This window comes from Pristis pectinata, chromosome 2, assembly GCF_009764475.1.
Source record: "Pristis pectinata isolate sPriPec2 chromosome 2, sPriPec2.1.pri, whole genome shotgun sequence".
NCBI classification, from domain to species: Eukaryota; Metazoa; Chordata; class Chondrichthyes; order Rhinopristiformes; family Pristidae; genus Pristis; species Pristis pectinata.
Window position 1 is genome coordinate 83,964,918 of NC_067406.1, and position 19,055 is coordinate 83,983,972.

At 43.8% G+C, this 19,055-nt stretch overlaps 1 protein-coding gene across 1 annotated transcript; it reads right to left on the reverse strand.

Annotated features, from left to right (window-relative positions):
- Positions 1–2,509: 2,509 nt before the first annotated feature.
- ostc (oligosaccharyltransferase complex subunit) lies at positions 2,510–12,061 on the reverse strand. The gene is made up of 4 exons (XM_052010093.1): positions 11,858–12,061; positions 7,593–7,686; positions 5,766–5,963; positions 2,510–3,392 (listed from the first exon to the last, which is right to left on the reverse strand). The coding sequence occupies exons 1-4, from the start codon at positions 11,994–11,996 to the stop codon at positions 3,374–3,376; spliced, it is 450 nt and encodes a 149-aa protein (XP_051866053.1). The 5' UTR covers positions 11,997–12,061; the 3' UTR covers positions 2,510–3,373.
- Positions 12,062–19,055: the final 6,994 nt, after the last annotated feature.

Genomic DNA, 19,055 nt, shown 5'->3' on the forward strand with positions numbered 1-19,055 from the left:
TGGCGGCTGCTGCTGGCGATCAAGATGTCATCGAGGTATATGAAGGCGAAGTCAAAGTCATGCCCGACCACGTCCATCAGTCATTGGAAGAACTGAGCAGCGTTCTTGAGAACGAAGGGCATCCGGACGAATTCAAAGAGGCTGAAAGGTGTGATCAGCGCCGTCTTGGGAATGTCGTCTGGATGCACCGCGATCTGGTGATACCCGCGGACAAGGCCAACCTTGCAAAAAATGGACTGCCCATGCAGGTTGGCAGCGAAGTCCTGAATATGCTGCACGGGGTACCGGTCCGGGGTAGTAATGTTGTTGAGGTGTCGGTAATCGCCATAGGGTCGCCAGCCTCTGGCTGCCTTGGGGACCATGTATAGCGGAGAAGCCCATGGGCTGTCCGACCTGTGGATGATCCCCAACTCCTCCATTTTTTTGAATTCCTCTTTCGCGAGGCAGAGCTTGTCCAGGGGGTAGCCGCCTGGCGCGGGCGTGGAGGGGAGGGCCCTAGGTGGGGATGTGATGCTGGACGCCGTGCTTGGGCAAGGTGGTGGAGAACTGCGGCGTTAGTACGGACGGGAACTCTGCCAGGACCCTGGCAAACTCCTTACTCGACGTGGTGACGGAGTCAAGGTGTGGGGCCAGTAGCTTGGCCTCACCCAACGAGAACGTTTGGAAGGTCCTGGCATGTACCAAACGCTTATCCCGCAGGTCAACCAGCAGACTGTTGGCGCAAAGGAAGTCTGCCCCAAGGAGTGGTTACGCAACGGCAGCCAGGATGAACTTCCAAGTAAAGTTGCAGGTGCCAAACTGGAGGTGTACCAAATGGGTGCCAAAGGTCCCAATGGCGCTGCTGTTGGCAGCTCTGAGGGCGGGTCCTGGTGTGCAGCTGCGAGTCTCATGGCTGTTGGAAGGCATGACGCTGACTTTGGCTCCGGTGTCCACTAGGAACCAACGTCCGAAACGCCTGTCCCACACATGCAAGAGGCTATCCGGGTGGCCAGCCGCCGTAGCCATCAGCGGCGGCTGGCTCCGGCGTTTCCCAGAAACCTGCATGGTGGCCGGCGTCTACAAGCATCAGCGCCCCACCGCTGGTGGTAGAAACACCATTGGTCGGTCGGTGTCTCAGACCTGGTGGTGGGTGGGGTGCATTTGACTGCCGGGTCTGGCCTGCTGGGCCGCTGGGTACGTGGCATGGCAACGCGCTCGACGTACGCCCCACTCTCCTTTTTCACCCACCAAAGGACATCCGCCCAGGCGGCCACCTTCCAGGGGTCGCTGAAATTGGCATCCACCAGGAGCAGGTGGATGTCGTCGGGTAACTGCTCCAGGAAGGCCTGCTCAAACATCAGGCAGGGTTTGTGCCCATCTGCCAGGGCCAACATCTCGTTCATGAGTGCAGAGGGGGGTCTGTCGCCCAACCCATCGAGGTGGAGGAGGCGGGAGGCCCCTTCGCGTCGGGAAAGGCCGAAAGTCTCGAGAAGGAGGGTCTTGAACTTATCGTACTTCTCCTCCTCCCAGGGCGCCTGGATGAAGTCCTCAAGGTGGGCTGCAGTGTCTTGGTCGAGGGCGCTCACCACATAATAGTACTTGGTGTCGTCCCTGGTGATCTGGCGAATCTGGAACTGGGCCTCGGCCTGGTCGAACCAGACACGGGTCCTGAGGGTCCAAAAGGTGGGCAGTTTAAGGACTACTGCCTGTACCTCTTGTTGTGCAGACATCGTGGGTCCAGAAACGTTTGGGCCCATCGGGGTCACTAATGTAGTGGCCAGCTACACACTACGAAATGAGGACACACAGTCGCTGGTTCTAAATCAGAAGTCGAATGAACAACAGGGGCGTGGTGCGCCTTTAATATCCAAAAACTTCCCGTGCTGACGTCACGCACGGGTCACCTGACCTTCCCGCGCGTGGGCTTTCCTAGCCCAACGATGGGGAAGGAGGAGCGCCCCGCGCCATCTTGGATTGGGGCCTCCGACGACGTTCGCGATGTCAGGAGCCAGTTCGATGCCGGTGCGGTGAGTCGTTACACCTTTTTATTTTTGTATATGAATGAAAGTTCTGAGTATTTCCCTTTCTAAGAAAAATACTTATGGGGAAAATTATGAAATGAATTGCACCACTCAATTGCAGACCTGAAACAACACCACACCATGAAGTGAGGCAGACAAGAAAAGCAATTGCTTCATTTTTCAAGAGAATTATAGGCAAGATTCTTCGTATACTTTCTCCTACAAGTTTCCCACTTTCATAGATGGGCCCATGCAATCTTGTTTTTCATTCAACTGACTAAATTTCCGAAGTATGATTTTACAGCAAATAAAAGTTGACCTTTTCCATTATTTGTATGGGAACAGAAATGTGAATTTAATGTACAAATTCAATACCAGTATCACTCGCCTACATTCTCTTCTGAAAATCTAACCAGCATTTTTACAGAATTAGATGGCAACCAATTCAAGCCGATCATTTTAAACTTCATTTACCAAAGCAGTTTCGCAAAAATCAAGATCTCGCAATATTTAAGTCACGATCAGAATTCAGCTCTGCAATTTTATTACAAAAGTGTAATGTTCAATGCGCTAGACAGCCTGCACCACAAAGAGTTCCAACAGGCAATGATTTTAATTAACAGTTTTGTGCAATTAAAAAAAATAATTCTTTCAGAAATAAGTGATTAAAATAAATGCAATATTCCAAACAACATTCTTTTCTTAACATTTGTAGAAGGGCAGCCTGTTAGTTAGCTGTAGCTCAGCAGGTAGCAATCTTGCCTCAGAGAGTTTGAGTACAAGTTCCACTCCAGTGACATGAACATATAATACATGCTGGAATTTTGGTGCTGCGCTACTGGTGGCACCATCTTTTGGCACAGAAGTCCCCATCACCCCATTATGAACAAATGGAAAGTTCCCACTGGTATCCAAGCTAATATTTGTCCCTTGACCAATATCACCAGAATAGGTATTATCATTTTTATGTTGCCACATGTCCTTGCTGTGCAGAAATTAGCTGCTGTTTTGCTGTATTACAACAGTGACAACTCTTCAGTGGTGACAAAGCACTTTGGAACATCCTGAGATTAGGAAGGGCACTGTACAGATGATGCTTTCTTTTTTAGTCAGCTATCGCAAAACACAGGCTGAGCATGCAGACTCCTCTCCCTACTACTCTACAAATAGTGAAACTAACAATTGGCAGTTATCTTTGAATTGATTCAGTTCAGTAGCTAATAAAGCTACACCACCATATGTAACAACACTTGTTGTAAAAACATATTTATTGTTTTCTTTACAAATGTCCGTGTCCATATCACATTTTTTAATTGCAGTTTTGAGTCTGTTGCTCCACTCTGAACTGCAGTTTTAGATCTTCAAACTTGAAATTAGCCCATCAAGTAACCTCTGGAAAAAAAATTAAAAATTGATATTCAATAGCATTAGCTTACACTGCCTTTCTAGAGTAAATAAGCTCAAGTCAACAACAAAACCTCTACAGCCCTCGAGGAGCATATTCCATCAATTCATTGCCTTCGGCAAAGAAATTTTTCATCTTTGTCCTGAATGGCCAACTACTTATTCTGAGACTGGGACTCATGAATCCAGATACCTCGCCCAGGGAAACATTGTCCCTGCATCTGCTCCGTCATTCCATGTGAGAATGTTCTAAGTTTCAATGCGATCACTTCTTATTCTTCTAAACTGGAAAGGGGGTGCCACCTTTAGAGTCCTAGTACCAGTATCCCATGAACCAAAACCCATTTCTCCCACCAGTCTTTCACATTGTAGTACAGGGGGCCAGTTTGCTCATTCTCCCTGCAATCTCTCATCTACAAGATTGCAAGAACTGCTCGCCTGTTGGACAAACAAGGGCCAAGGCTCCGTCAGTCTTCTGGATCCCCATACATGCGCCAATTATAGTCCCATGCCTCAAATGACCAATGCTGCAATACTTTATGTAAAGGGGGTGGAACGAAGTGCCCAGATATCTGTCCCCCTCTCTGATGCATCCAAATCTTACTCCAGCTCTGAACCGAAGTAGCTTGAGCTGCAGATACCCACTGCAGATGTGGTTGCCTTGGATCACGATAGTTTCCATCTGTTCCCACCTGCCCTGTCATGCTGGCCTTTATTTAATTAATCATTTATTTGTGGTGTATTTGTACTTTCAGAAGGACTTTGAGGAAGTGCCACAAGAGGTCATCAAACAAAATTAGAATGCACAGTATTGGGTATAATACACCAGCGTGGACTAAGGATTGGTTAAATGCTACAAAAAAGGAATAAACAGGTTTTGTTTTGGCTTGGGATGCTGTGACCAGTGACATGCCACAGAGATCAGTACTGTTCAGTCTGTGATTTGGATAAGAGAATATAGCGCACAGTATCCAATTTACTGACTATGCAAAGCTTGTTATCAGTGTGAGCTGTGAGGAGGATACAGAAAAGTTTTGGGGGCATATACGCAGGGCAAATGAATGGGCAAGGACATGGAAGCTGGAATACAAAGTGGAAAAATGTGAACATCCACTTTTGTAGAAGAAAAATAAAAAAAGCAGGATACTTTTTAAATAGTGGGATGTTGATGTTCAGAAGGACCTGGGTATTCTTGCACGTATATCACTGGAAGCTAACATACAGATTCAGTAAGCAATTACAAAGTCAAGCTGTATATTGGCCTTATTTGCAAAAGATTTGAGTACAAGAGTATTAGTCCAATTATATACAGCCCTGGTGAGATCACATCTGGAATATATATAGGTCTGATCTCCCTACTGAAGGATGTACCTACGACACAGGAAGTGCTGCAAAGGTTCACCAGATTAATTCCTGGGTTGGTGGGTTTCACGCACAAAGTGAATCTAAGCAGACTGGGCCTATACTCTCTGGAGGTGATCACACTGGAACGTACAAAATTCCTAAGGGCTTGACAGTCTTGATGTCGTTACCATGGTGTCGAAAATTAATGAATGCACTTTCAAAATCAGAGTTCAGCAATTCAAGATGTGAAGATATTTCCTCACTCGGGGTAGAGAATCTTCAAAATTCTCTATACAAGAGAGTTGTAGAGTACATTCAAAAAAAAGAGAAAGAAAGATTTTTGATATTAAGGGAATCAAGGGATGCAGGGTTAGTGCAAAGAAAGTGCCACTGAGGTAAAATCTGCTATAATCTCACCATATAGGAGAGCAGGCAGATAGGAGAGGAAATAGCCTACCACTCCTACTTCTCATGCTCTTCACCTAAAGACGGTAAAAATCTCAACTGGCTCTTCCACGTCCTGCAGTAATTGCCAGTGTACACAACAGGGTCAAGGAACATAGATAAACCTTATATTCTAATCAGCAACTTGAGAATAATTTTCTCAGGAGGAGACAACTCACCTCTGTACAGATTTTGTAACAGCCAGGAATTATATTTACATTAGATAGGTATACCTACACTCAATTGGATCCTAGAAATTGCCTCAGATGGAAAATAGAATCTCATTCTTATGGTGCAGGGCATAAATATTAGTCCTTGATCATCAAAGCCTGCTATAAGCTATATATAATTCCCATTCTCACATTATATTACAGATACACTGTCCCCACTTGTGTTAGACCTGTTCATAGAAGGTAGCTGGATAATTTTCCTTGAATGGAAATTGTCAAACTCTAAACTATCAAGGTTAAAATATATTCAGACAATTCAAGAAAAAAAAACAGCAGTAATTAATATTCAGATATAAATGCAACATGGTCAGTATTTGTAACAGATTGGAAGATTATTACTTACGGCAATTTCATTCTCATAAAGACTCTGGCCATGAAAAAGCTCAATAGGACACTGACGAAGCCAATGAACAGAAGCAGGAATCTATTCAGTTTTGGAATATTGGGTGCATTTGAGCGATCCAAGATTATAAACCCCAGACCTCCCATTGTAAACAGAAAACTAGAAGCAAGACCTTCCATAATGTATTGTCCATTCACTCTATATAAAAAAAAGTAGAAAGAAAATAACATTAGTTTCAATCTGCTGTGGCTCCAAATTAAAGAACACGCGTACAAGTAACCACAAACACTGAAGCTACTCTGACACTTCAATGAAAGGATTTTTGTTCTATGAAGTAGAGACAGATCCAATCCTAATTCTCATGATCTTTGATTAAACATCATAATAAACATTAATGCCTCCTAATTACAATGGGTACATAACTTAACACCTACATGCCAAAACAAGATACAGTAAACTCTTGTTTATCTGATATTCACGCATCCCGAATTCTCATTCAACCAGCAAAAATTTCTAACAATACTAAGCAATTTCATACTTTTTCCCCCGCCAAAGATGCAAATTTGAATTTGGCACAGCAGGTTCCAATGTGATTTTGTTCATGTACCATCTCCCAACAACCTACAGCACAGCAGCTCACCCTCAGTCCCTCAGGTGTGTTCATAAGTAAATGGCATTGCCCTTTTGATATTAAGAATTAAGTGGCAGGCAAGGCAACATGTCATAGTCTATGCATAGCCTAAATAAGCTCAGCGAACTTTATGTCAAATGTTAAGCAAATTAAGAGTGAAAAGGCATTTTTTATTTACATTTATACACAAGAGCAATGCAGTTGTAGGTTGATTAGCAACAACACGCTCTTTGAAGATTTAGCACTTCATGTGATGGCGAATACAGTCATTTATTTGATTTATTTTACTGTATTTTATATCAATGTTTTTGTTTAGCCTTAAAATACAGAATTGTTGTGTAAAACATTGCTATTAAAAAGATGACATAGTTCAACAATTTACTTATAAGGTTTATGCATAGAGCACTAGCATGTGACACAGTAAATTTCTTTGAGCAATTCTCATGCAACCTGCATTCCCCATGGATGCCAGATGGCTGACCGTCTACTGTACAAAAATAAAACATGACAAAATCATAAATCTCTTGCCCATTACACTTACTCGCATTAATAAAATACTATTTGACTAAATTATGTAAGCCTCAGTTGTGTTTCGATCCTAAAAAGGCAGCTTTTAATCTTGCACATCAATTTCTTAAAATTAAATAGATTCTAAAAGAAATCAAGATGTGTGGGCAAAAGGGCGGTGGGGACAGGGAAATCAGCTAAATGTTGATTCTGTAACAAGGGTTTGTCCTCCTGACCCTGCAGTTTATCCATCAAGAGCTGAACTTTACAAACCAAAAGTAACCCAAAATTTGATTCCCAAGCACAACAGGGCTCAGTACCTTTGAGTCATTCACAATAATTTAAGTTGAAGTAGAAGCATAATCAAAATAAGACATAATGAACATTTCCACACAGAGAAAATCAGCCATTATCATTAATGATCACAGAGAAATTTCAACAGCCCTGCTTTTATGTGCAGAAAAACAGAACATTACATAGCTTAATTCTGATGTGGTCAAGCCAGAAAAATCTGCAAACTGCCAAGGATAAAATATAATTCAATATTAATGTCCATTTAGTATGTAATTCAGAGGGCATCTAGCACCTGTGAAATCATAAACCCAAAGAAAAATCAAAGCCATTAACAGAGAAAAAGGAGTAAAATGGCAAGAGAAATCGAAATGACTAGGGTGGTATTTCAGTCATACCTGTACGCTAAGAATGCGACAGGCCTTTGGTGGCCATGTTCATCTGTCATCGACCCCACACTGGGTGGCTCCACAATCACATCATAAATGATACCTAAAAATTTCAAAAATCTTTATGAACACAGCAGCAAATAAGACCTCTCCAGTACTCCTCACTTAGTTTCTACTCTAAATGTTTCACTCACAATAAAATTAAATTATCTAAACCAATCCCAACACTGACAATTTCAAGTCATGAAAATTCCTTCCTCTTTGATAATCGGCTCTTTCAACATATACTATATCATTCATTCTGGAGTCATTGCCAGAGTACATTACTACTGTATAGACTATTCACCCATGGATGGTGAAAAGCAGCCAAGCTAAATATTTCCCCAAGGAAAGATCTCTGATCCAAATTTTTAACGAGTTTCTCTTTCCACAGATGCTGCTTGACTGGCTGAGTTCTTCCAGCATTTCTGTTTCTGTTAAGTATTTCCCTCTCTGTCCTAACAAGAATACCTATCCAGCATGGCTTGATTAGTCCAATTATAAATCCATTTTTCCCAGAATCAGTGCCGAAGGCAAGTTCTTAGCACAGACTCCTCCGAAAGCTGAGTTGGTAAAGACAGTGTTTAAAGCGATAAAAGACTGGAAACGTTCCAGATTATCGCTGCTGAAGCAGGGTACCAAAATTAACCATTCAGGCTGATGGACAAGTACCTGCAGGAATTAAGCATCAGACTGCAGCCTAATTTAAATAAATCCCACCTTCATTTTGACTTGAAAATCAAAAACAAACTGCAGATTCTGGAAATTTTAAATAAAAACCGAAAATGCTGGAAACATTCACCAAACAGCGCAACATTTGTGGAAACAGAAACAGTTAATGTTTTAGGTCAACAACTCTTCATCAGAACTGATTGTTCTTTTTAGGAAAACTTCAAAAATTTCTTGAACATAAATTTTACAATAGTTGAGCACTTCAGACTGTAGCAGTGCCCAATCCACAACCAATGGGTATGAAATGAATATGAACATAGAAGAGTGGAAAATACAAGGTGATTTCTACATAGGACCTGTAGTTTACATTTATGGTTAAATCTTTTGAAATTTCACAAGTTTGAAACCAAATTAAAAACCATTGATTAGACACTAGTAACTGCAGTCCAATGTTACTGTTAAAGACCTGTCAAGAACTGACATTGTTACGGGTTGAATTCAGAGTTGACTTGGCTCACTATCTGGGACATATTCCCTCAGAGTTTAACTTCAAAGTATTCCTTAGTGAAGTCAGGCCTCAGCCTCAGAATTTTACAGCGCCATTGCAAAGGACAAGAGACTAATTACTTCAAAAAATATCAAAATAAACATCAATGGCAAATTGAGTAAAACAACAAATGATTCCATTGACAGACCAACTTTAATGTTGATCAAGGAACTTTACAGGAGTGTTGTCAACCAAAAAGGTTACACCAAAGCACATCGATGAAGGTAGAGCAGTGGATGTGGTGTACGTAGACTTTAGTAAGGCGTTTGATAAGGTTCCTCATGGAGGTCTCATTCAGAAAGTCAGGAGACATGGGATCCAGGGAAACTTGGCTGTGTGGATTCAGAATTGGCTCACTCATAGATGACAGATGGTGGTTGTAGATGGAGTATATTCTAACTGGAGGTCGGTGACCAGTGGTGTTCCACAGGGATCTGTTCTGGGACCACTGGTCTTTGTGATTTTTATAAGTGACTTGGATGAGGAATGGAAGGGTGGGTTAGTAAGTTTGCTGATGGCACGAAGCTTGGTGGGGTTGTGGATAGTATAGAAGGTTGCTGTAGATTACAACAGGACATTGATAGGATGCAGAGCTGAGCTGAGAAGTGGCAGATGGAGTTCAACCCAGAAAAGTGTGAAGTGATACACTTTGGAAGATTGAATTTGAAGGCAGAATACAAGGTTAATGGCAGGACTCTTAGCAGTGTGGAGGAACAGAGGGATCTTGGGGTCCACATCTATAGATCCCTCAAGGTTGCCGCGCAGGCTGATAGGGTTGTTAAAAAAGTGCATGGTGTATTGGCCTTCATCAATCGGGGTTTTGAGTTCAAGAGCCGCGAGGTGATGTTGCAGCTCTATAGAACTCTGGTTAGACTACACTTGGAGTATTGCATTCAGTTCTAGTCGCCTCCTTATAGGAAGGATGTGGAAGCTTTAGAGAGTGTGCAGAGGAGATTTACCTGGATGCTGCCTGGATTGGAGGGCATGTCTTATGACAGTAGGTTGAGCAAGCTAGGGCTTTTCTCTTTGGAGAGGAGGAGAATGAGAGGTGACTTGATAGAGGTCTACAAGATGATAAGAAGCATAGATTGAGTGGACAGTCAGACCTTTTCCCAGGGTGAAAATGGCTAACGTGAGGGGACGTAATTTTAAGGTGACTTGAGGAAGGTATAAGGAGTCAGAGGTAAGTTCTTATTTACACAGAGAGTGGTGGGTGTGTGGAACACACTGCTGGCAGAGGCTGTGGGGGCAGATACATTAGGGACATTTAAGAAACTTTTAGATAGCTACATGAATGATTGAAAAATGGAGTGTTTTGTGGGAGGGAAGGGTTAGATAGATTTTAGAGCAGGATAAAATGTTGGCACAACATCGTGGGCCGAAGGGCCTGTACTGTGCTGTAGTGTTCTAATCCACAAATGAAGATATTAGGGCAGGTGACCAAAGAGAAATTTTGAGAGACATATAGAGGCAGAAAGGTTTAGGAAAGGAATTTTAAAGCTTATGGCCTTGGTAAAACAATGTTAATGCAAGCAATTGGACATAGATATATTACAGAGGGTTAATGACTGCAGAGTTAGGCAGGGACAAAACTATGGAGGAGAAATTTAAAACTGAGGTGTTGTTTAGCTTGTGGGCAACATGGTGGCACAGAGTTAGTGCTGTAGCCACACAGCTCCAACCGGGTTTGATCTTGAGCTTGGGTGCTGTCTGTGCAGAATAAGTTCTCTCTGTGACTACATGGGTTTCCTCAGGATGCTCCAGTTTCCTCCCACATCCCAAAAACGTGCTGGTAGGTCACTGACTTTTACAAATTACCTCAATGTAGGCAAATGGCAAAAGGAATCAATAGGGAGTTGATGGCCAGGTATGAAAGAGCATAGCTTGGTGGGATACAGGGAAATGAGGATGGAGAATGGGACTAATGCGACTGCATGGGAGAGAATGGCCTCATGTCTTGTTATGTAGAAGAAACTGGATGCAGCCTAGGTCAGCAAACGCAGGGATACACTACTGCAAATGGACAGCAGAGTTTTAGGCAACTATAAGAATCGGAAGAATAGAACCAGGGATAAATGGGTGTTCAATCTGTTACGAACATTTGGCAGTGTGAGGGGTGAGAGTCTAAGCCTGGGAACAGGGTGTGACAAAGACCAAAAACGACGTGTTTGGTCTTCCCAATGTTTAGATGGACGAATCTTCAGTGCAGTTGGCAATGGATGTGAGATCAGTCAAGTAGTCTGACAGTTTAGAAGCAGTGATGGAAGACAGGGGCAGAAAGTGACCCATGTTTGCTATTGTCAATATTAAGGAAAGCACAAGAAAATAGCAGCAATAGACCACTCAGCTCCTCAGTAACACATGGCACTCAACAAGATCATGGCTGATCTGCCCAAGGCCTCCATTCCTCTCCTATACCACTTCCCCATAACTCCCAATTCCCGAATCTTTCAAAAGATTACCTACCTGCTCGTTAAATGTCCCCAATCATCTAGTCTCCACAATACTCCAGAGCAGAGAATTCAAGAGATTGACCACCCTTTGCAAGAAGAAATTCCTACGCACCTCAGTTTTTAAAATGACAGCACCTTTATCTCATAACTTATCATTCAACAGCTCCCCACCTCACATCTACCCTATTGTGCCCTCTTCGGACCTTACACGTTTCAATGAGATCGGCCCCCGTCTTCTACAGGTGCAGAAACAGTAAGGGGGAAGGGAGTGAAAGAGCAGAGTGGCCTGGTACTGTGGTCACCCAGCATCAACGTGAATCAATCCTGGGGGGATAAATGGAGTGGGGGGGGGGTAGGGGGGATGGGGAGTGGGGGAGGGGGGGAGAGGGGGGATAGGGGGAGAGGCGGAGGGGGGGAGGAGGAGGGGGGGAGGAGGAGGGGGGGAGGAGGAGGGGGGGAGGAGGAGGGGGGAGGGGGGAGGGGGAGGAGGAGGGGGGAGGGGGGAGAGGGTGGAGGAGGGTCAGCAGGGAGGCGAAGGTCAAGCCCGGGACTGGCTCACTCACCGCCGGTGATCAGGAAGTAGGAGATGATGACCAAGGCGTACACAGTCATGGCAGACGGCATGTGGAGCCATCCCGGCTTCTTCAGCTTCACGTTGGGACACTCCAGCAGCGCGAATGGCAGCGCGAACACCGTCTCCATCGCCGACCATCAACCCGGGCCGCGACGTGTCCCGGAAACACCAACGACCACTTCCGGTGCGCGGCGCCACGTCTCCTCCCGCAACCATTGGCCGCCTTTGAGGGGTCACGTGATCCGGCCGTGCCGGAGAGTGACGTCATCGCCGGTCGTTTTTCGCTGTTGCGTCATTTAGTTGTCACGTCGGGGGTTGGAGTAGAGGTCAAAGCCGGTGGGCGGGGCCAGTGACTGAGATCGGCGGTTGGAGCCAGTGGGCGGGGCCAATGAGATCATTGGACTGTGGGGGGGGGTCAGTGCTTGGGGGCCAGTGACTGAGATCATTGGACTCGGGGGGGGTCAGTGCTTGGGGGCCAGTGACTGAGATCATTGGACTCGGGGGGGGTCAGTGCTTGGGGGCCAGTGACTGAGATTATTGGACTGGGGGGGGGGGGTCACTGCTTGGGGCCAGTGACTGAGATTATTGGACTGGGGGGGGGTCACTGCTTGGGGCCAGTGACTGAGATCATTGGACTGGGGGGGGTCACTGCTTGGGGCCAGTGACTGAGATCATTGGACTGGGGGGGGTCACTGCTTGGGGCCAGTGACTGAGATCATTGGACTGGGGGGGGTCACTGCTTGGGGCCAGTGACTGAGATCATTGGGCTGGGGGGGGGGGTCACTGCTTGGGGGCCAGTGACTGAGATCATTGGACTGGGGGGGGGTCACTGCTTGGGGGCCATTGACTGAGATCATTGGACTGCGGGGGGGGGGGGGTCACTGCTTGGGGCCAGTGACAGATCATTGGACTGGGGGGGGGGGGGGTGTCACTGCTTGGGGCCAGTGACTGAGATCACTGAGATAGTTCGGGTCAGCAATTACAGTAAGGGTTGTGGTCTGTACTCATTACAAATAGCCAGAGGCAACGTTTGAGTGAGTGGTTATGTCGTGTGGTTATTGATTAGGCTCAACACCACTGCTAGATGAATGATCAGAGCCAAAGACTAAGGTCAGTAACTAAGGTTAGTTATTAGAGTCAGTGGTTATACTGGATGATTAAGATCAATGGTTATAGTTAGTAGGATCAGTGGTTAGAGTCAATGGTCTGCATTAATTGTCAAAATCAATGGTTTAAGTCACTGGTTGGGGACAATGGTTAGGGTCAATGGAATTAATTGGCAAAAATATGTAAGCTAATTAAAAGTTATATTTGTGTAAGCTTTGGAATTTCAGGAAGATTGCTTATTCAATTGAAATGAAAGCAAATATTCAATTTGTAGTCAATAGAAAAGAGCGTTGGTTGAGCTCAAGTTGTTTTCAGGTGCACTCTTGGCCACAACTCAAAAAGTTGTTGAATCATATCATGGCACAGTTTGAAGCACTTTTGTTTTAATGCTATATAAGCGGTTTTCACCCCATGGGCAATAGTGCCTTAATGGAATGTGAAAGTCCATTAATGCTTCTGTACTGTTGTAGGTGAGGATATACAACTAAACTGGAGGGGAGTATTTTGTGGAGGATTACGTACAAGCCATTTATTTGGTGGAGAATATTCTACTCTGTCACTACTTATAAGCATTTTAAGGATTTCTAACCCTGAGCCCTCATGTGGATAATTGCATTTCTAGATAATCTTGTACAGGGAATGCTGAAGAGTGCCATCCAGACAATTCCACCGTTAGAGTCATAGAGTCATGCATCATGTAAACAGGCCATTCGGCCCAACTGGTCCATGCCAACTGTGTTGTCCAGCAAGCTAGTCCCATCTGCCCGCAGTTGGCCCATAGCCTTCTAACCCTCCCCTATCCATGTACTTATCTAGGTGACTTTTAGATGCCCTCTTGTTCTTAGCAACCCCTTCCCGGGAAAAACACTATGTGCTTTCACCCTCTCTGTGCCCCTCATGATCTTATATGCCTCTATCAGGTCACCCCCAATTTCCTATGTTCCAGGGAATAAAGTCCTATTCTGCACAACCTCTCCTTGTAACTCAGGCCCCCAGGTCCAGGCAACATCCTGGTAAATCTTTTCTGCACTCTTTCTAGTTTAATAACATCTTTCCTATAACAGGGTGACCAAAACTGTACACAATACTCCAGTTGCAGCCTCACCAACTTCGTATATAACTGCATCATAACTTCCCAACTCCTATACTCAATGCCCTGACTGATGAAGGCCACTTTCTTCACCATCCTATCTACCTGAGACGCCGTTTCAGCAAACTATGCACTTGCACTCGAGGTCCCTCTGTTCCATAACACTCGCCAGGGTCCTACCATTCACTGTACATGTCCTACCCCGGTTTGATCTCCTAAAATGCAATACCTCACATTTATCTGGATTGAAAGCCATTTGCCAATCCTCAGCCCACATACCCAGCTGATCAAGATCCCCCTGTAATTTTTCATAACCTTCTACACTATCTACACCACCTATTTTAGTATCGTCCGCAAACTTACTAATCATGCTTTGTACATTCACATCCAAATCGTTTATATAAATTACAAACAACAAAGGTCCCAGCACTTTCAAGCTTATTGATATCTTTCCTGTAGGTGAGTGACCAGAACTGCACACGATACTCTAAATTTGATCTCTCCAACATCTTATACAACTTCAACATAACATCCCAACTCCTGTACTCAATGCCCTGATTTATGAAGGCCAATGTGCCAAAAGTTCTCTTTACAACCCTATCTACCTGCAATGCCACTTTCAAGGAATTATGGATCTGTATTCCCAGGTCCCTCTGTTCTCCCACACACCTCAGTGCCCTACCATTCACTGTGTAAGTCTTACACTGAGTGCAGTTTTTAAAATCTTTTAACATTAAATAAGTGTTTGTTGAGTTATACTTTGAGCTACTGATAAAATGTACATTCATCAGCCTACCTAAAATATAGTAGTCATAAAATGTTCTCAATGTATTCCTGTAAACTGGATTACCATGACAACAATTCTCAATTCAGTCGTTTGCCCTTGCAGTCTTTACCTAAAAGTCCAATAGTTAAAGGTATACTTTGGATTATAAAATCTTCTTACGGGAGTAGTCACAGATACTTAGTATAATAAGTGTATTTTGTGTTAATATCCCCAGAATGTGGCATTTTTATCCTGCAAGTAATGGCATCATCTCAAGATCTTGCACGATACCGTGCTAGACATTGCTGAACTGCAACTCGTCTCTGTGTGGTTAACCATCGCTTCTGAGAGCTGTATGAATTAGAACAATGTTCTGCATTTAAGAAGTAAGAGTTCTGAGGACAACACTCGTAAATTGCATTTTGAATGTCTGTCCTAATAAAGTGCAGGTTGCATGTTCACTAACTATAGATTTTGTGTGCACCATCAATAATTGTAAAAGCAAATGTACAGCACAATAATATTTATTTCAGCCATCCACTTTGTACAGCTGACTATCAGGATCTTGGCATCGCTCTTAATATCATCTTCTGCATCTGTTCCCAAGCTTTGAAGCAACTAAACATAGACACAGCCTTGGCTTTCACCTCCTGTGGCCATGTAATACAGCTTCCCTCTGGAAAAAATGTCCTGGAGTGGAAAAAAGAGCAATTCTTTTACTCCGCTCATGAAGCAACACCTCCATTTCTTCAGCTTAGTATCTTCCAATGCTCTATCACTGGACTCCAGTTTCTGCCTTCATACCTATCAGTGGTAATATGGAGCTGGGAAATACAACCTACAGCAAGTGCTTGCACTGAATATTCATTTGAGGTTACTCAGAGATCCATGCCACAGTTTCATGCAGAAGTTCCAATTAAGTACACTACGGTCTGCAGTGCTTTTTGCCACTCCTGGTTGGGCAGATAACCGGGGAAAGAACTGCCCCATCGGTCGTATGCAACGGCAGCCCCCACTAAATGCATAGTTGCTCTGGTACCAGTGCTTGGCCCACACTGATGAAAATCCTCCTCTCTAAGATCATGGCCTACAGGCGGTTTTAACTTTGACTCTCTTGAGGGGACCCCGTGTGGTTTAAGAGTCTGTAGAGCAGTGAGACAGCATTTAATTTAACAAATACACGGGTTAATAATGGGGAGGGGTGTTTTTTTGTTGCTGAATCTCTTGTTGATTCTTGGTAAACATTGTATGTATGTGGTTACCTTAAGCAAACGCCTGCATTCTGAAAGCTAATCTGAAGAATAATCTTAAAGTGTTAGTAGAATGGGTAAATCTGTGGGTCACCCAAGTCTCACAGATATAGAGGAACGTTAAATAGAAATTGAGAATAAATCTGGGTGATGAATGGTAGATCTTCAGATTCTTAGCACTGAGTAGTGAAAGGAAGAACACCAAAGATAAAGGAAATACCATATGTGTGCTGGGTTCAGTTTCACAAGTTACTCCCACTGGTGACATTTTCATTTCCTATGATCAGGACTTTACACCATTCAATAACTAACCATACAATCAAGTGATGGCATCTTTGCCAGATTACTTTGTTCCAAGCTTCTGTCTCACAGTGTGTGTTGTTGATACCACACCTCGTCACATTTGCCGTGAGTGTATCTTCAAAGCATTTATTTTCATTTCTTTGTTGGGCATGCAGCAATTATTTTGGTAGACATGCATCAGGCATAAGCACATGACTTCTGCCATAACAAAAAGCTGAAAGTGTAGTGGTTAGCGTAACGCTGTTACAGCGCCAGCGAACCGGATTCAATTCCCACCGCTGTCTGTAAGGAGTTTGTACATTCTCCTCGTGTGTCTGCGTGGGTTTCCTCCGGGTGCTCCGGTTTCCTCCCACATTCCAAAGACGTACAGATTAGGAGCTGTGGGCATGCTACATTGGCGCCGGAAGAGTGGCGACACTTATTTTGATTTACAACCTCACCCTATCACTGCAATTTTTGGATTACCAAGGATAGAGTCTGGCCATTTATCTGCTTCCGCTAACCGTATGATTGCCTTTGTTACATTAGTGGTCAAACGATCCATTTTGTGTAAATAGAAGGATCCAATACCCCCTACTACTTTTCAATGGTTCACTCAAACTATATCATGTTTACACTTGGAAAAAATTAGGAGTGGTACTGTTGATCCGTCACTTAAACTTGAAGATATTTGGATTCCATTTATTCAATATTTTCACATGCTATAGATCCCCTTTCAATAACTTTTCAACTTAGAGGAACGGAGTTGACGACATAATATTGCTGTGTTTTTACTGAGAAATTTCAGTCCAGTCTTTTTTATGTTTTTTTTGAAATTTTTCTGTTTAGCTTAGTTTGGTTTGATATATTGTTTATAATTTTTCTTATTGATTAGGGGATTTTTTTTCTTTCTTTTATATACGTAATAAATCTTTTTCTTTCCTTTCTTCTATATTATATTCATTTACTAAGAGATGGTGGGATCTACAGATTTTTTTATATTTTATTGTTCTTTATGATTATCTATGCCATGATTGTTCTCCTGATCTCTTTGTATTACACGTACAAACATTGATGTTATATATTAATCTGTATTAATTTGAAAACTAATAAAAAGATTGAAAAGAAAGACACTTGCGGGCTGCCCCCCAGCATATTCTCAGTAATGCAAAAAGGCGCATTTCACTGTGTGTTTCGATGTACATGTGACTAATAAATAAATATCTTAAAAATATATGAAGGTAAGGTTCCTCACACAGCCCAAGTGGATGTCTTTTTTAATTTACAGTAGACACATACCTGTGAGTGTTCAGGTGCTGTAATGAATAAGCACTCTTCGAGGTAGCACTAAAAGGGCACACCATGTCAATCAGTTATCCTGCTTCCCTTCCTAACATGTCAAACGCATGCAGAACTCTGCAAGTGCACAGTGCTATCCAACACAAGTTTGGACATCACTGTCATCGATTCAAAGAGCTATACTGCACAGAAGAAAGCCCTTCAGTCTAACTCATCCATGCTGACCAAGCTAATCCCATTTTCCTGCATTCGGCCCATATCCCTCTAAACCTTTCCTATCCACGTACCTGTCCATGTACATGTATCAGTCATCTTTGGAGCCTACCTCAGTGCATCTTAACAGGGACTTCCCTGAGCAGGTCCCAGGCCATGTGAGGAACCCAACACAGATAGATCACAGATAGCAATTTACTTACTGGATTGCTTTCATATTTCCACTAACTCCATCCTAGCAATTATCACCCCCTGCAAAGCTCGCAACCCTCATCTGACCCCTCTTCCAGCACTTAATTTGCCACCCAACCCAATGACGTCTCCAAAATCTGACAGCCCACCTTCCCCCACCCCAATCTCTACTCTCCAAGTATCCCCCATCAGATCATAGCCCTCAAATACCAATTGGCCCCCTGACTCAACCACTCATCACCTCAAAATGCCTCATTCCCCATGATCCACAGTGTTTAACCTTTGCCCCGTTGACTCCACATTGAGCTCTGATCTCTGCTCCCACAGGTCTCTCTCCCGAGACCCTCCTGGACTCAGCCCCAGGCTCATCTGATTTCCTTCAGGCGCTCCACACCGTCTTTGGAGTTGGACTTGGGCCTCACACAGTGGGCCTCCCAAAAAGTTCTTTTCCCCCGCCAAGCAGCAACTGCTGACCAAATGCAAGACCAACCTTCAAGGATTTTTGTCTGCTCCCTTTACAGACGGTAACTGGCCCATGTTGCATTTCCTGGCTTTATTCCAGTTTCCACTATTTGCAAATTTGTATTTTTTTGTGCCAACATTAGTTGCCATAATCAGGGAGTAGTTTTACCCCCGATTTCTGCAGTGTAATTTTAGTGATCTTTCCCTACTCTGATTGAAGAAATAAACTGCAACTGCCTGTTAGTTTTTCCAGCTGTCCAAAGTGCTTTGTCTCCTTGCATTTGTTTGCTACCTACCAGTGATCCTTGAACTTAGAAGGTAAATGTGCCCAGCCCTTCTCATCCAGGTGTGGGCTGAACCCAGAGCTGGTAAGAATGACAACTAGAATCAGCTACACCACTGCCAGATAGGCAATTTTTTGGATAGGATACGCCGCAGTCTGTAGAGTAACCTATCCAGTATTGTAAACACCTGCCAAGCAGGCAGAGCCTCACCTGTTTCTGTGTTGCTATGGTTGCGCTCAGTA

Coding starts and splice junctions, on each gene's coding strand:
- ostc (XM_052010093.1), bottom strand. CDS start 11,996: ATGGAGACGGTGTTCGCGCTGCCATTCGCGCTGCTGGAGTGTCCCAAC. Junction 7,687..11,857: donor CTACTTCCTGATCACCGGCG/GTGAGTGAGCCA, acceptor TGAAATTTTTAG/GTATCATTTATGATGTGATT. Junction 5,964..7,592: donor GTCGCATTCTTAGCGTACAG/GTATGACTGAAA, acceptor TTTTTTATATAG/AGTGAATGGACAATACATTA.